The 14,079-nt window shown below is 47.2% G+C and overlaps 1 protein-coding gene across 1 annotated transcript in view; it reads right to left on the reverse strand.

The window, feature by feature from the left end:
- Positions 1-8,293: 8,293 nt before the first annotated feature.
- farp2 (FERM, RhoGEF and pleckstrin domain protein 2) overlaps positions 8,294-14,079 on the reverse strand; it is a 38,029-nt gene continuing 32,243 nt past the window's right edge. The window contains exons 24-29 of the mRNA XM_061780346.1: positions 13,818-13,900; positions 13,626-13,744; positions 12,881-13,044; positions 10,863-10,970; positions 10,095-10,246; positions 8,294-9,157 (exon numbers count right to left, since the gene is read on the reverse strand). Of these exons, the coding sequence (XP_061636330.1) occupies positions 9,052-9,157; positions 10,095-10,246; positions 10,863-10,970; positions 12,881-13,044; positions 13,626-13,744; positions 13,818-13,900 (732 nt within the window). The 3' untranslated portion in view covers positions 8,294-9,051. The remainder of the gene's footprint in view (positions 9,158-10,094; positions 10,247-10,862; positions 10,971-12,880; positions 13,045-13,625; positions 13,745-13,817; positions 13,901-14,079) is intronic.

Raw genomic sequence — 14,079 nt, forward strand, 5'->3', positions numbered from 1 at the left:
GGTCTCTCCAGAGATGCTCAATTGGGTTGAAGTCAGGGCTCTGGAACAGTCACGGAGTTGTTCTGAAGCCACTCCTTCGTTCTTTTAGCTTTGCGCTTAGGGTCATTGTCTTGCTGGAAGGTGAACCTTCGGCCCAGTCTTTGGTCCCGAGCACTCTGTGGAGAAGGTTTTTCGTCCAGGATATCCCCGTACTCGGCCGCATTCATCTTTCCTTCGATCGCAACCGGTCGTCCTGTCCCCGCCGCTGAAAAACACCCCCACGGCATGATGCTGCCACCGCCGTGCTTCACTGTTGGGACTGGATTGGACAGGTGATGAACAGTGCCTGGTTTTCTCCATACTTAGAATTAAGGCCAACAAGTTCGAGCTTGGTCTCATCAGACCAGAGAATCCTATTTCTCACCATCTTGGAGTCCTGTAGGTGTTTTTTTTTTAGCAAACTCCATGCGGGCTTTCACGTGTCTTGCACTGAGGAGAGGCTTCCGTCGGGCCACTCTGCCATAAAGGGCTGCAGCGATGGTTGACTTTCTAGAACTTTCTCCCGTCTCCGGACTGCATCTCTGGAGCTCAGCCACAGTGATCTTTGGGTTCTTCTTGACCTCTCTCACCAAGGCTCTTCTGCCCCGATCGCTCAGTTTGGCCGGACGGCCGGCTAGTAGGAAGGGTTCTGGCCGTCCCAGACGTCTTCCATTTCACGATGATGGAGGCCACTGTGCTCTTAGGAACCTTAAGTGTAACCTTGGCCAGATCTGTGCCTTGCCACAATTCTGTCTCTGAGCTCTTCAGGCAGTTCCCTTGACCTCATGATTCTCCTTTGCTCTGACCTTCTCTAGACAGGGGTGTGGCTGTCCTGGACTCCAATGAAGGTGTCGAACCATCTCAAGGATGATCAGAAGAAATAGAGTTCAATATATGAGTGTCACAGCAAAGGGTCTGATGACTGTGTCATATCTTTTTTCTTTTTGAATAAATCTGACTTCAAGATTTCAACAATTCAGATGTCTTTCTGTCAAGATGGGGTGCTGTGTGTCCATTCATGAGGAAACAAATGAACTGAAATGATTTGAGCAAATGGCTGCAATATAACAGAGTGAAAAAGGGGTTAAGGGGTCTGAATACTTTCCGTACTCACTGTATGTCAATTACACATACTCTGGCCACCGAAACTCCCGACTCCAACTGCTTAATAAGTTCCAATGTGTCACCAATACGAAGGTTAGCGCGCTTCCTTTTCTCACCTCCTTAGTGAAGGGCTTGACAAAAAACAACAACAACAAGTACATCTCTATAAATGAGACTATATTGATTGTAATTTATTGAGTATCCATCCATCCATCCATTTTCTAGTGCTTATCCGAAGTCGTGTCCCGGGTCGTCCCCGGGGTGCCCCGGCCACCTCATCCGGCTCCTCTCGATGCGGAGGAGCGGCGGCTCTACTCTGAGCCCCTCCCGGATGACCGAGCTGCTCGCCCTATCGCTAAGGGAGAGCCCGGGCACCCTGCGGAGGAAACTCATTTGGGCCGCTCGTATCCGGGATCTCGTTCTTTGGGTCCCGAAACCACAGCTCGTGACCCTAGGTGAGGGTAGGAACGTAGATCGACCGGTAAATCGAGAGCTTCGCCTTTGGGCTTAGCTCCCCCTTTACCGCAACGGACCGAGACAAAGTCCGCATCACTGCGGACGCCGCGCCGATCCGCCTGTCGACCTCCCGTTCCGTTCTTCCCTCACTCGTGAACAAGACCCCGAGGTACTCGAACTCCTCCCCTTGGGGCAGGATCTCATTTATTGATATACTGAAATTGGAGTTGTGCCGCCAGATGAATATTGATGACGTAGCCGGAACCCTCACACAGTTCCACGACAAATTTCAGGACGATCAATCACATCTATAGTCATCTGCGGGGCTTCTGTTGCACAACTTATTTAGGTGTCACCTCAATCAATGAAAATACTTTTATAAAATATTCTCATCGCTTGATATGTACCTGTACAGTCTACTGTGCCAAAATCAGTCTTGCCTGTTTGAGACGATACACGACGAGCGCTCGCTAATCTGACAACTACAGGTACCAGTCGCTGTCTGGCGAGGGCGACCAGTTCCGGAACTATCGAACTTTGTCCGCCACAAGAGGGCATTTTCAGTGCCGACCGGGCGCTACCTTTCTGTCCATCGGTTCCGGGTCCGTTCGGTCCAGGTTTCGCTGTATTTTGCGGCAAATCACAAATCCGAATTTGACCGAGGGCGCGTTACACGTGGATATGGAGCAAGTCGAGAAGCACGCTCTTCAATCCAAAAGCCGGCAATGGCCTCGATCTCTTGGATTTGAGAGCAAATTGACGGCGATGTGCAGCTCCAATTTGAGGGACGCGGTAGACCAGTCGGCTGCGAGTGACGGACAGAGGAGAACATGCGGGACTACAACTGTTGGGCGGGAAAGGACCAACAACCGCCACTGCTCGTTTATGCGCATCGACTTTGTTCATGAATCAAGTTCAACCAGAGATGATTATTTTTGTCCGATTTTCACACACGAATGCCAGGTTGTAACAGACAGTAATCAGAATCAGAATTACGCAACAGGAAAACACGTCAAGTGACAGTGTCGATTGTCCGGGAGTGGGCGTGGCTCGAGTGCTGGGCGACCGCTCCTTTCAGGCACCGCTTTGCTTTTGCCGGTCGACGGAGGCGATGGAGAGGCGGAGTCGCTTCCGGACGATGATGATGCTGAGCGGCCAGGAAAGGAGGCGGGGCTTCCTCACTGGAGGTGCAGCAGCACGCTGGCGGGATCGTGCGGGAACTCTCGCCACGTCGTCGGAGAAGCGACACGTGGCGGCGCCGTCCGGCTGACGTTCATGACGTGCGCGCGGATCACGTGACCGGACGCGTCGAAGCGCGGCAGGACCCGGACCGAGGACGGCGAGCGGACACGCCCACAGCCCCGATGGCGACCTCAGGAGGAAGGATGACCGATCTGCGCAAAACCCACGCAAGCGTAACCATGGAAACTGGAATTTGCCTTTCAGTGTTTCTCCTGGTAGCAAACAAGCTTTGAAATAGTTTTTTTCCGCATGAACTTGCATCAATTTGGAAAACAATATTGTTTAGTGCAGAGATACATGAGGTGCTTCTTCTGCCAAAACATGACCCTGAGTCAAGTCATATTGGAAATTCACTTCAACAATTGAACGTCATTGAATGAGCTGCGGAGGTGCTCCGGGCGGAACGTCGCAGCCCGTCCGGCTCTCTCGCGCGCTGACGCAAGGCAACCTGTACGAAATATTTGCGGCTTGGAAGCGCATACCTCGGGTCAAACGTGGACGAATGAAAGCGTGTAACCGGCCGGGCACCTTTGAGGTCTCGGCAACGTTCGACTCAAAACAACGACGGGACGAGATTTGAGTCCCGTTATTGGCCCGATTTGCTATTGTGGTTAATTTTCTCGCACCTGTGCTTCCGAGTCGGCGGTCTCCCGGGAAGACTCCGACTTCCGTCTGGCATGGGGTGAATGAAGATTTGGAGACACTTGGCATTTGGGCTCATTCGATTTATTGAACAGGCCTTGGTGTCATAGCAGCTGCTGTATTGTCAGAACGACGGAAAAAAAAAGCCCCCGGGATCTCAGTTTATCAAGGTTCTGATTCTCTGGGCGTGGAATTAGCCCCCGCCCTCGTTGCATCCGGAAGGATGCTGCTCCTCATGACCATATTTGGAATCGTAGCTGCCAGCCGGTGTCTCTTTGGGTGTGTGAAATACCGCTACTCGTCTGCCGTCGTCTCTCAGTCTGGTCGATCTTTGTTACGATAATGCCGAACAGTCCTCTTTGAAGACCAGGACCGGTTGTAAACCCCCGACAGGTTTCTGTCAGGGGGATGCAAGACCCCCCCCCCAATCAACATAGAACTGGTTAAAGGATGTTCTTTGACAGTTGGCGGGAACACAGCTCTCCAAACATTTGTCCTTCCCGAAGGAACTCTGATTGTGTTACTAGGAAAATATACTACACTATCGCACAGCATTTCTCAGCAATGACAAAACTCCTTGCGGTGTGACGTCCTCCACCGACGACGCCAAAAGGAAATGTTTGGATATCTGTGTCGTGTGACATAGGAAGGAAAGCCTCCGACGTAGCGCCTTGACGCCCACCAATAGGATTGCGTCTTGCAACGGCGCGTCGCCTCCCTTCCTCACCTCCGTCAACATTTATTCGCACGCACAAACAAATGTTTAACAAAGCTTTCGAGCATGGATCGACAGGCGGCGTGTTGAGGTACGAACGCGCGTGTTGCCGGCTTGCACGCCGTGTTAAAAGTACGTGAACATGACCTCAAGCGCTCCCTGAAGAATGGACGGCCCGAAACATTTTCTTCTCCGGAGCACCCGGCCGGGGATGACGCCCCTCCTGTTTTTCTTCTTTTCTTTCCGACACAAAACCTTGGCGCCGTCGTTGTTGCCATGGTAACGGTTGTATTCTGTAACATTGATACGTTTTCCAGTCCCGCCTCCCCAGTCACATTTGACAAGATTAGCTCAACGCAACATTTGCACAATCGACATTGTCCCGGATTATCGTACTACTCGGCGCCCTATTTTGCACCGGACTATTGCAATATGAGTCTTTCCAACTGCTCGAAGTGCTAGAGGACTCTGCATCTTTTTGCACAATTGTCAACAAAAAAAAAAATAATGTACCGGCATTCCCAGATAGCTAGCAACCCTTTATTGCTCAGTGACTGACCGTCTGTCGTCGTACTCGAGCGCCTCTCCGACGACCGGAGACAAATTCCTCGTGTGCTTTTTGGACGTACTTGGCAAATAAAGATGATGGTAAAAAGCGCTATCGTACGATATGCCGTGTAGCGTTGCCAGTGGCGGAATTGGACCGCAGACCGTGAGAGACGGCATTTGTCTTGCAGTCTGATCCCGGGCATTAGGAGCTCTCGCGTGGTTTCCGCCACGCGCGTCGGCATGCCGCTTTGGACTCGCTGACGGTTCCGTTCGTAGCACATTTCATCAGGGTTCACGTCCGGCACGTGTTGCACTCGTACCGCGTCCGTCACGTGAAGGAGACGCAGCCTGCGGCCGCCCGACGACGATTCGCGCTCACGCTGCAACTACTGACGATTTGCTGCAAGATAAAGACCGGAATGGCGGCGCATCTCCTCGCACGAGCGCGACGTCTGCATGCGAGAGGGGTCAAGACGAACAAAGAAATGCTAGGATCCGGCAGATTTTGCAGGTTAGGGTCTGGGACGGATCACTGCGATAAACGTAGCGGTATGAGAACCGTGAGCCAAAGCGTCCTCGTATTGCAATTACGGCTTCAACACCCTTCAGAGGTGCAAAGAAAATAAAGCATGGAAGTTGCAGCCCAACGGGTAACTGCTTCAAAGCGTGTTATCTGCCTCAGTAGCGAGTCTACAGACTTATTAGAATGATTTGACCAATTGTAGGCACGCATGCTTGCAAACGTTCATTTCAGGACAGCTTGGTAGCCCAATCGTAACGTCGCCTTCGATTGGCCAGAGGGATGCGTCGTGCTGTCGTGAAGGTGATGCGCTTCCTCTACCAAGCGGCGCGACCCTCACCGATTGCTCGCAGCGGCAATTGCTTTGCTGACAACTCGACCGGTAAAATAACAAATAACAGCTCATACTGCTCACAGAAAGTTTTCGTGCTTTCGAAAGCATCTTTGTAAAACAGCGCTACGCCTGGAAAGCGGTAACAAAGGGAAGGTGCGGCCCGCCGGGTGGCGCGTGGCCTCGGCGGCTCACCGATCCCATGTTGGACACGCCGAGTGTTCCTCCGCTCGGCCGAGCGCCTGAAGCCGGTTGAGTTCCTGCGCCGCTTCCAAGATGCTGAGCAACTGCACGTTCTTCACAGTGGGAACCAGGAGACCCAGGCCGATGTTATGAGACGCCTGACGCACGCCACACCAAGTTCGCAACGCTGAGAACGTCCACAACACGGTCACCTTGTACGTGATCTTCGTCCAATGAGGCGTTGAGGATGCGAAAGTGGCTGAGGCCTGAGCCAATCAGAGCGCAGCATTAACGGGCACACATTGAGAAAAGCATCCCATCCAAATCTGATGTGGCATTTCAAAATCAAAGTCCACTGAAATTGGTGTATTTCACTGTCATGATCACGGATTTCAAAAATTCCTTAAAAAAAATCTCAACACCACTTATCACAACACCAGACCAGTTCTGGGGGACACTACACCACCCCAAGTGGTGCACGGATGAACGCCTTTTCCAAGTCCACAAAACACATGTAGACTGGTTGGGCGAACTCCCACGCACCCTCGAGGACCCTGCCAAGGGTTTAGAGCTGGTCCACTGTTCCACGGCCAGGACGAAAACCACACTGCTCCTCCTGGGAATCTGGGATTCCACTTCACGATGAACCCTCCTCTCCAGCACCCCCCGAATAGACCTTACAAGGGAGGCTGAGGAGTGTGATCCCCCTGTAGTTGGAACACACCCTCCGGACCACCACCCCAGTCTGCCAATCCAGAGGCGCTGTCCCCGATGTCCACGCGATGTTGCAGAGGCGTGTCAACCAGGACAGTCCTACAACATCCGGGCGTATAGTGACTGTGTACAGTGGGGATGGGGCGCTGCTGACCTCAACTCGGGACGTTGTGAGTCGGTGGGGAGAACGCTTCGAAGACCTCCTCACACGCCTTCCCATGAAGGAGCAGAGTCTGGGTTCTCTGAGGCGGGCTCTCCTATCTCTGGGGTTGAGGTCACCGAGGTGGTTCAAACGCTCCTCGGGGTTGGATGAGATAACCTCCGGAGTTCCTCAAGGCTCTGGATGTTGTAGGACTGTCCCGGTTGACACACCTCTGCAACATCGCGTGGACATGTTTCAGCAACCTTGATCTCATAGCTCAAATCCCACACACTCATTATTCTTGCCGGCATATGGAACCTTCTGGTCATCAAGCCACTGAACAGTGGCCCCCCTGAAAATACACTGTCTTACCAAGAATCATTATATGCATGTCAGGTGCAGGTATTATTTGTGTCCAAAACATGGGCCTGGCTTGTTGAGTTAAGCGGAAGGGAGCGAATGAGGACGTACTACGTACTAGCTTTAGCCTCGCGTGTGCAGTGATGGCATCAGTTAAAGGCGTTCGCAAGCGAATGCGTGCGTTTACTGTATTTTGTTACCGTTTGTTCAATAAAGCCATTGAAAGAGCACCGGTGGCTCTTTCCATTCTCCCTCTATCCAAACCACCTGTTATGGATTACATTTTGTTCTAACTATCAGTGGTAGGCTATATTAAGTCTGAAATGATCTCAAACTTTGGACATTCTGTCTTAAAGCGCTCTTTCCTCCTGGCTCGTGCTTATTGCTGTAACAAAATCCCACAAACCGCAAAAAGTGAATCGCGAACGAGGTTTTATTACTCAAACGTTGAGTTAGGATGTTAAAAACAACTTCAATCGTTCAATTAAAAACTGTTTGACACCTAGGTTAAATAAGATTTGTACCTAAATTAATATCAACAATTCTTCAACGTTTTGCACTTCAACAACAGAGCTGTACTTAGGTAGTGAGGATTTTATTTTCCAGCAGGATTTGGCACCTGCCCACAAAGCCAAAACCAGTTTAATAGCCATGGAATAACCGTACTTGATTGGCCAGCAAATTGCCCTGACTTGAACCCCATTGAAAACTTTGGGGGTATTGTCAAGAGGAAGATGACGGAACAGAAACCCCGAAATGCAGACGATCTGAAGGCCAATATCAAAGCTACTTGGGCTACAATAACACCTGAACCGTGCCAAAGGCGGACCAACTCCGCGCCACGCCGCCTTGGTGCTGTAATTAAGGCAAAAGGAAGCCCAATCAAGTAGTGAGGGCATATTCCATATTCCATATTCCATATTACGTACACTTTTCAGAAGGCCCGCATTTCTGTGTTTAAGATCCTTTTTTGTTGGTCACATGAAATATTCAAATTCATATATTCAAAATGAACTTTGAAAATTGTGCATACAAAAAATGAGGAAAAACCGAAACATCATTTGCATAAGAATTTGGAATGCAATGTATGTGTATATACAGCATATTCAAATAAAAAAGGGTTGAATTTGATAAACTATTGTTTTAGTACTGGTAAAATAATGGTAACCAAAACATTAAAAATGACCACCATGACACATTTATACATTCATTTGAAAAGCTACATTTAGTACAAGTTACAGCAACTATATTTAAAACGGGTTTCCAAAAATATTTTCAAATGAGAAAGAAACGAAAAAGGACCACAGCTACGACACATAAGTCAAATTCTCTTTATTTTCTAAAAGTCAAAATACTTTTTAAATCGTGTTAAAAAGCAAATATTACAATATTTTATCCTAAACATAAAAACGACCATTCATTTTCATCAAAAATGCAATATCTGTGATTTATTTCCCATACAAACATTTTCAAGTCAGACATTTTAAATGCTGTTGAATAACAAATACGTATTTCAAAAAAAGAAACCACACATTTACATGGAATACTTCTGATTTTAGAATTGATATCAATGTGAAAGGGTTAAATACTGACCCCATTTTTCCCATTAAGGTTTGTGTTGCGCAGGCCCAACATGTAGTCTGCAATGATCTTTTTATTATTTCAAAAGGAATCAACGGGAAGACTTGCACGCACACGCACGCACGCACTACACAATAAATAGACGACTCGAACGACGGTAGAGACGGACTCTCTTCTTGTTACGAGACCACGCAATACGCCGTGAATTGTTTAAGAGCATCCATCTTAGTAGGGAGCGGCCTTGCAAGGTTCAGGACAAATACGGATTCAAGGCCAGCACGAACAGCAGCACCGACGCACTCAAGTCTTCCTTTGCACTTTCAGGAACCTTCGCCGTCTTCGCCGTCTTCGTCACGTCTCCGCTCCTTCAACGCAAGACCTGCTTTTCACCTTCCTTGCTAAATCGCTCCAGTCAAACTTGAAAGAGCCTACGCGCAGACATCAATGTTAAGGTGGTTAATGGAGGGAGGCGCGCAGAAGCCGACTCGTCCGCGTCAGCTTCCGTTCATCTCGGTGAGGCCGCCGCCGCCTCCTTTGGCGGGCACCAGCAGGCTCACGCGGCCCGTGGCGCTTGCCGCGCTCTTGATCACCTCCATCCACCTGAGAGAGCAACACAGAGTTGTCATTAGCGGGCTGCTGTTCAAAAGAAGATACAACAAAAACGTTTTTTGTACTTGAAAATGTGAACATTTTGTTTTAAATGAGACTTTTTGTGAAATAGGATAAGTACAGAAACACAAAATATGACATTAACACAAATGAAAGAAATGACAAAAGTACTAGACAAAAAATAGATGAAAGACATCACGTCAAAATGGAAATGTAAAAAAAGGTTCAAAAATCAAATGTTCTTTTGACTCCCCAAAAATGTTCAAATACAAATTTATGGAGATGTGAAATATTTGAACAAAATGCAAAAACAAATCAAATATGAGTTAAAAATGACACACTAGGGAACCCCCAAAATATTAGAACATTCAAAAAATACCTGATGTAAAATGCACAAGACATCACTTTATTTTTACTAAAAAGAAAAAGATGAAACAATGTAAATGTAGAAACTAATGTTGCAAAATACCACATTTAGTTTTAAAATGTTTTTTTTTAGACTGAAATATAATGAAAACAAAATAGATGAAAATTGCACAAATTAAGACTAAAATACCAAATATACAATAGAAATTTAGAAATACTATATATATATATATATATATATACTATTATTAGACAGGACATCACAGTATTTTTTTAATAAAAAGAACAAGGTAAAATAATGTAAATGTAAAAAAACCTATGTTCCAATATGTCCCACTAGTTTTTTTTCTCTTAAGAAAAAATACAAAACTTCATACAAAATGTTAGATTAACGTTACACTAATTAGGGAAAGCCCCCAAAAATGCTGTACAAAAAAAGGAGATGAAAAACACACATCATCACTCTCTTCCCAATAAAAACAATAATTAGGTAAAAGAAAAAAGAAGAATGTAAATGTAAAACTACATCACACAAAAAAGAAACGAAAAGATGAACGCTGACCTCTCAAAGGTGTACTCGCTCTCGGCCCGGAAAAAGTAGACATGCGACTTGAATTGCAGCTTGAAGACGTAATCCTTATGGATGGCGTCCGCCTCCTCCGGCGTGCTCACCGCGTAGCCCAGAAGCGGCAGGCTCGCCAGCGGGAAGTCGTCCTGAGCGCAGGCGAATAAGCAAAACAGCGGAAAAGGCAACATATTTGACACAAAACATTGGGACGCAAATTGGATTCAAAGACACAATGATACCAAAATAATAGGAAATAAAATCAAAGTTGAAACTAGATTGAAAATCCATTCGAATAAAAATACAAACACAAACCAGTTTAGGGAATACAAAACCAAATCAGTTCACAAATAATCCAAAAAGTAGATGAAAAAGAAATATTAGAAGCACAAAAATACTATGAAACCCCCCAAATATTTGATGAAAAACACAAATATTGGGAACTTTTTGGATGGCTTCCAAAGTAGACAAATACTATGATACAAAAATGGTAGGAAATACAAGTTATATAGTACAGAAACAAAAGAAAATGTGTCAATAGCAGCAGACGAACCTTTTGTTTCTTTTTCATAAATGACAGAATATTAGACGGAAAAATACAAAAATGTTAAATGGAAAATACACAAATAGAACCAAAATAATTCCTTCCGAAATATATTTCAAAAAAGAGACTCGCCGATGATTTGTCTTTCCTTGATCAATGTGAATGTTTCCAAAAGGGGAAAATTGGCCAGGACCCAAGCGTTTGTGCACGTGTGCGCGTACCTGGTGCGTCTTGTAGAAGAACAAGCAGAAGTTGGTGAACACCACCCAGAGTTTTTGCCAGCCGTTGCTGTTCTTGAACTTCCTCAGGAGGTACCCCGACAACTGGTTCTATACAAGCACATGAGCATGAGGCACCATTTGAACATTAACACTGCGCTTCATTAAAAACAAACTTTGCATACAAATAGATTGCCCATGTGAGGGGCATATTTGTAGCGAAAGAAATCTCCTGTACTGCGAAAGTTCACTACAACTGAAAGACCCTGGGAAGTGAGTTCAGAAGTGCGATATACAGGCACATCTGAGTTCATTAGAATATGGAAGAACGCTTCATACATTATGCAGCGTCATTAAAATACCTTTCGGAGGGCGAGTTCATGCCTAATTTCGACATTCAAAAGCATTCCCACTGGTTCTTCATTGTTTGTTATGTAATATTTACTTTCTAGCGATGGCAAATGTTGTGTTTTCAATTGCTGTAAGCTATAGCCATCAAATAAATACATCCAAATATGCACCGTTCCATGTTCGAGGATACCTGCTGAAAACATGACAAGACTGAGAAGTAGGTAGTGCTGAATTAGCTACATGTGCAATGTCACGTGACCAAACCCCGAAAACAGGTCCACGCCTTTTTGTGTATGCTACACTAACGAGCATAGGTTATACTATAGCTTGATGACATGATGGTTTGAAGCCCAACTTGCAAACATTTGGTTTGATTTATGGCTGGTGTCTTTGGACAAAAGTTAAGTCATTTCTCGTGTATAATGAGCATTTTGTTCCCACCCAAAAATGGTCAAAAGTCAATAGTGCGCATTATACATAGGTGTAGGGGAAAAGGGGGGGGGAAAAAAAAACGTTCACATTTTATGAAGCGGTTATGAAAAAGCTGTACACTTTCATTCCAATGTCACCGCCACCTAGAGGTTGCGAGAAAGGGGTGGCCTACACTTTCATTCCAATATGGCAGGGGTACGGACGTACGACGACGTATACTGTATGTACAGTTGTGCTCAAGTTTACATACCCCGGCAGAATTTGTGAAAGATTTATATATATATATATGATCATTATTATTATTATTATTTTTTTTTTATACGACTGAACAACAACAACAACCAGCATTCATTTTGTTTAATAATAATAATAATAATAATACTTTTGCGAAATGCTTGACAGCTTAATTTGAATCCCATTCAAATAAAATGAGCCTAAAGAATTGTGCCCATCTTACAAATTCCGCCCGGGTCATCAACCCTACGGGCACAACTGTGTGTTCTCTCATTCACTAAAAGACTTTTTAAAAGTAGTTCAAAGAAAGTGCTTTTTCATCTTTTGTTCATATGTCTTGCGATGAACAAAAGACCTTCCTACAGACGCCACGCTAAGAAAGAGCGCGTTCTTGCGTAGCCGCCGTCGGACACGCGACGTTAGCGGCAACTCCGTCTACTCCCGTGACGGTACCTGGTTCACGCGCAGGTAATCGCCGAGCGAGAGGTTCTGGTTGCGGTACCAGCAAACGTGTGTGATGGTGTTCGGTCTCTGGCCCCGACCCAGAAGGTAGCGAGGAGGCAACTCGGGCGACGCGGCGGGAGAAACTGAACGCGACGGTCGAAGAAAAAGACAGGAAAGAAAAGGAAGACAGAAGAGGAAGCGTTAAGTGGGTTTCCACCCGAGACGAACACAGTGTTTGTTCATAGTGTTACATCGGAGAGCGAGAGCGAGAGGGAGAGGGAGAGGGAGAGTTGGGCTGAGGAGGAAGTGGAGGAGGTGGCAAGGATGGGACAGGAAAAGAAAAAGAAAAAGAAAAAGAAAAAGGAAGGTCAACCGTGCTCGCCTTTCTCACAGCGACACCGGGCGACACGTTATAGCAGCGGCTGCAATATCGGGAGAGATGTCATCCATCAGGACCTCGGCCTGTCTTCTTAGCGACCTACAAAACCCTCCCGCTGCTTTTGCGTGCTTTTATGTCGCGCGTGTCTGACGTGAGGCGGCGTGGGTCCGGCGCGTAGTACCTCCACAGCCAGGCTGTGGTCTGACATGGACACGCTGGTGTTGCGGTGCCAGCACACGTGGACGGTGGCGTTGGCGCGGTGGTGCGTCCGCTCGTCCGGTGACGCGCGAGACGAGTTCACGTCGTCCTCGGACTCCTGCTCCGGAGAAACCTCATCCGAAGAGCCTGAGGGCGGGGGAGGACGCCGGGACGCCGAGGAAACGGGAACGGAAGGTCGGAGGGTGAGGCGAGAAAGGAAAGTGGAGCGCTAGCCGGACACATCATTAGGTACACCTGCACAATCGAATCCATTTCAAACACCAATCCTGGCTTGACACCCTATTTTGAAACCCTAACCCTTGTCTTGGAACACTCAACAAGACTTTCAGCCTTAAACTGAAACCCTAAAACCTTGAATGAGGCTTTGTACCCCTAACCCTGGCTTGAACCCGCAATTTGAAATCCTAACTAACTCGGCTTGAGTTAGGTTTCACGTGACACAAACGCCACGCCTCGCGTTAAACCTTCATTTAAAACTCCAACCTCGGCTTAATACCCTACATTGAAACCCCAACCCTGACAAAAGAAAAGACAAAAACATTTGAAACCCTAACCTAAACCTAAAAGATTTCATCATTTCAAAACCCTAACCACCCTAAGCCATGTTTAAAACCCACATTTCTTGATTCCCCACTGGAAGTCCTAGCGGCGTTCCTAATAAAGTGTCCCACTTGCAGGTCACACGACCGGCTCCGTCCGTCTCTTACGATTGGAGTGATCGGTGAGGCCTCCGTCCGGGAAGACGGCGGACTTCTCCTGAGACTTCTTGGCCAAGTCGACGGCCACGTTGAGATCCTCGATCCACTTGCTCATCTCCGCTTTGGAGCTGCGCCGACACAAACACCACGCGGACAAATGGGAAGTGATGTCACGGACGCGCCGGAAGCGAGCTCACTGACCTGGCCGCCGCCACGACGGTCCTGTGCGCAGAGGAGACGGTGAAGCAGTGAGGCACCGCCCACTCCCGCTCGCTCTCCTCCACCTGTTGACGGAAACCACACTAAAGTCACGCGCACGTCTCCATACCCTACTTTGCAAGCCTAACCCGGGCTTCAAAGCCGAAAAAAGGAAACAACGAGGCTGGCTCGATATCCTACTTTAAAAACACAGCCCTGACTTGATAACCTCATTTGGAACTTGAAAAAGTCCTTTGAAGGTCAC

This window comes from Phyllopteryx taeniolatus, chromosome 7 (genome assembly GCF_024500385.1).
Source record: "Phyllopteryx taeniolatus isolate TA_2022b chromosome 7, UOR_Ptae_1.2, whole genome shotgun sequence".
Taxonomy (NCBI): domain Eukaryota; kingdom Metazoa; phylum Chordata; class Actinopteri; order Syngnathiformes; family Syngnathidae; genus Phyllopteryx; species Phyllopteryx taeniolatus.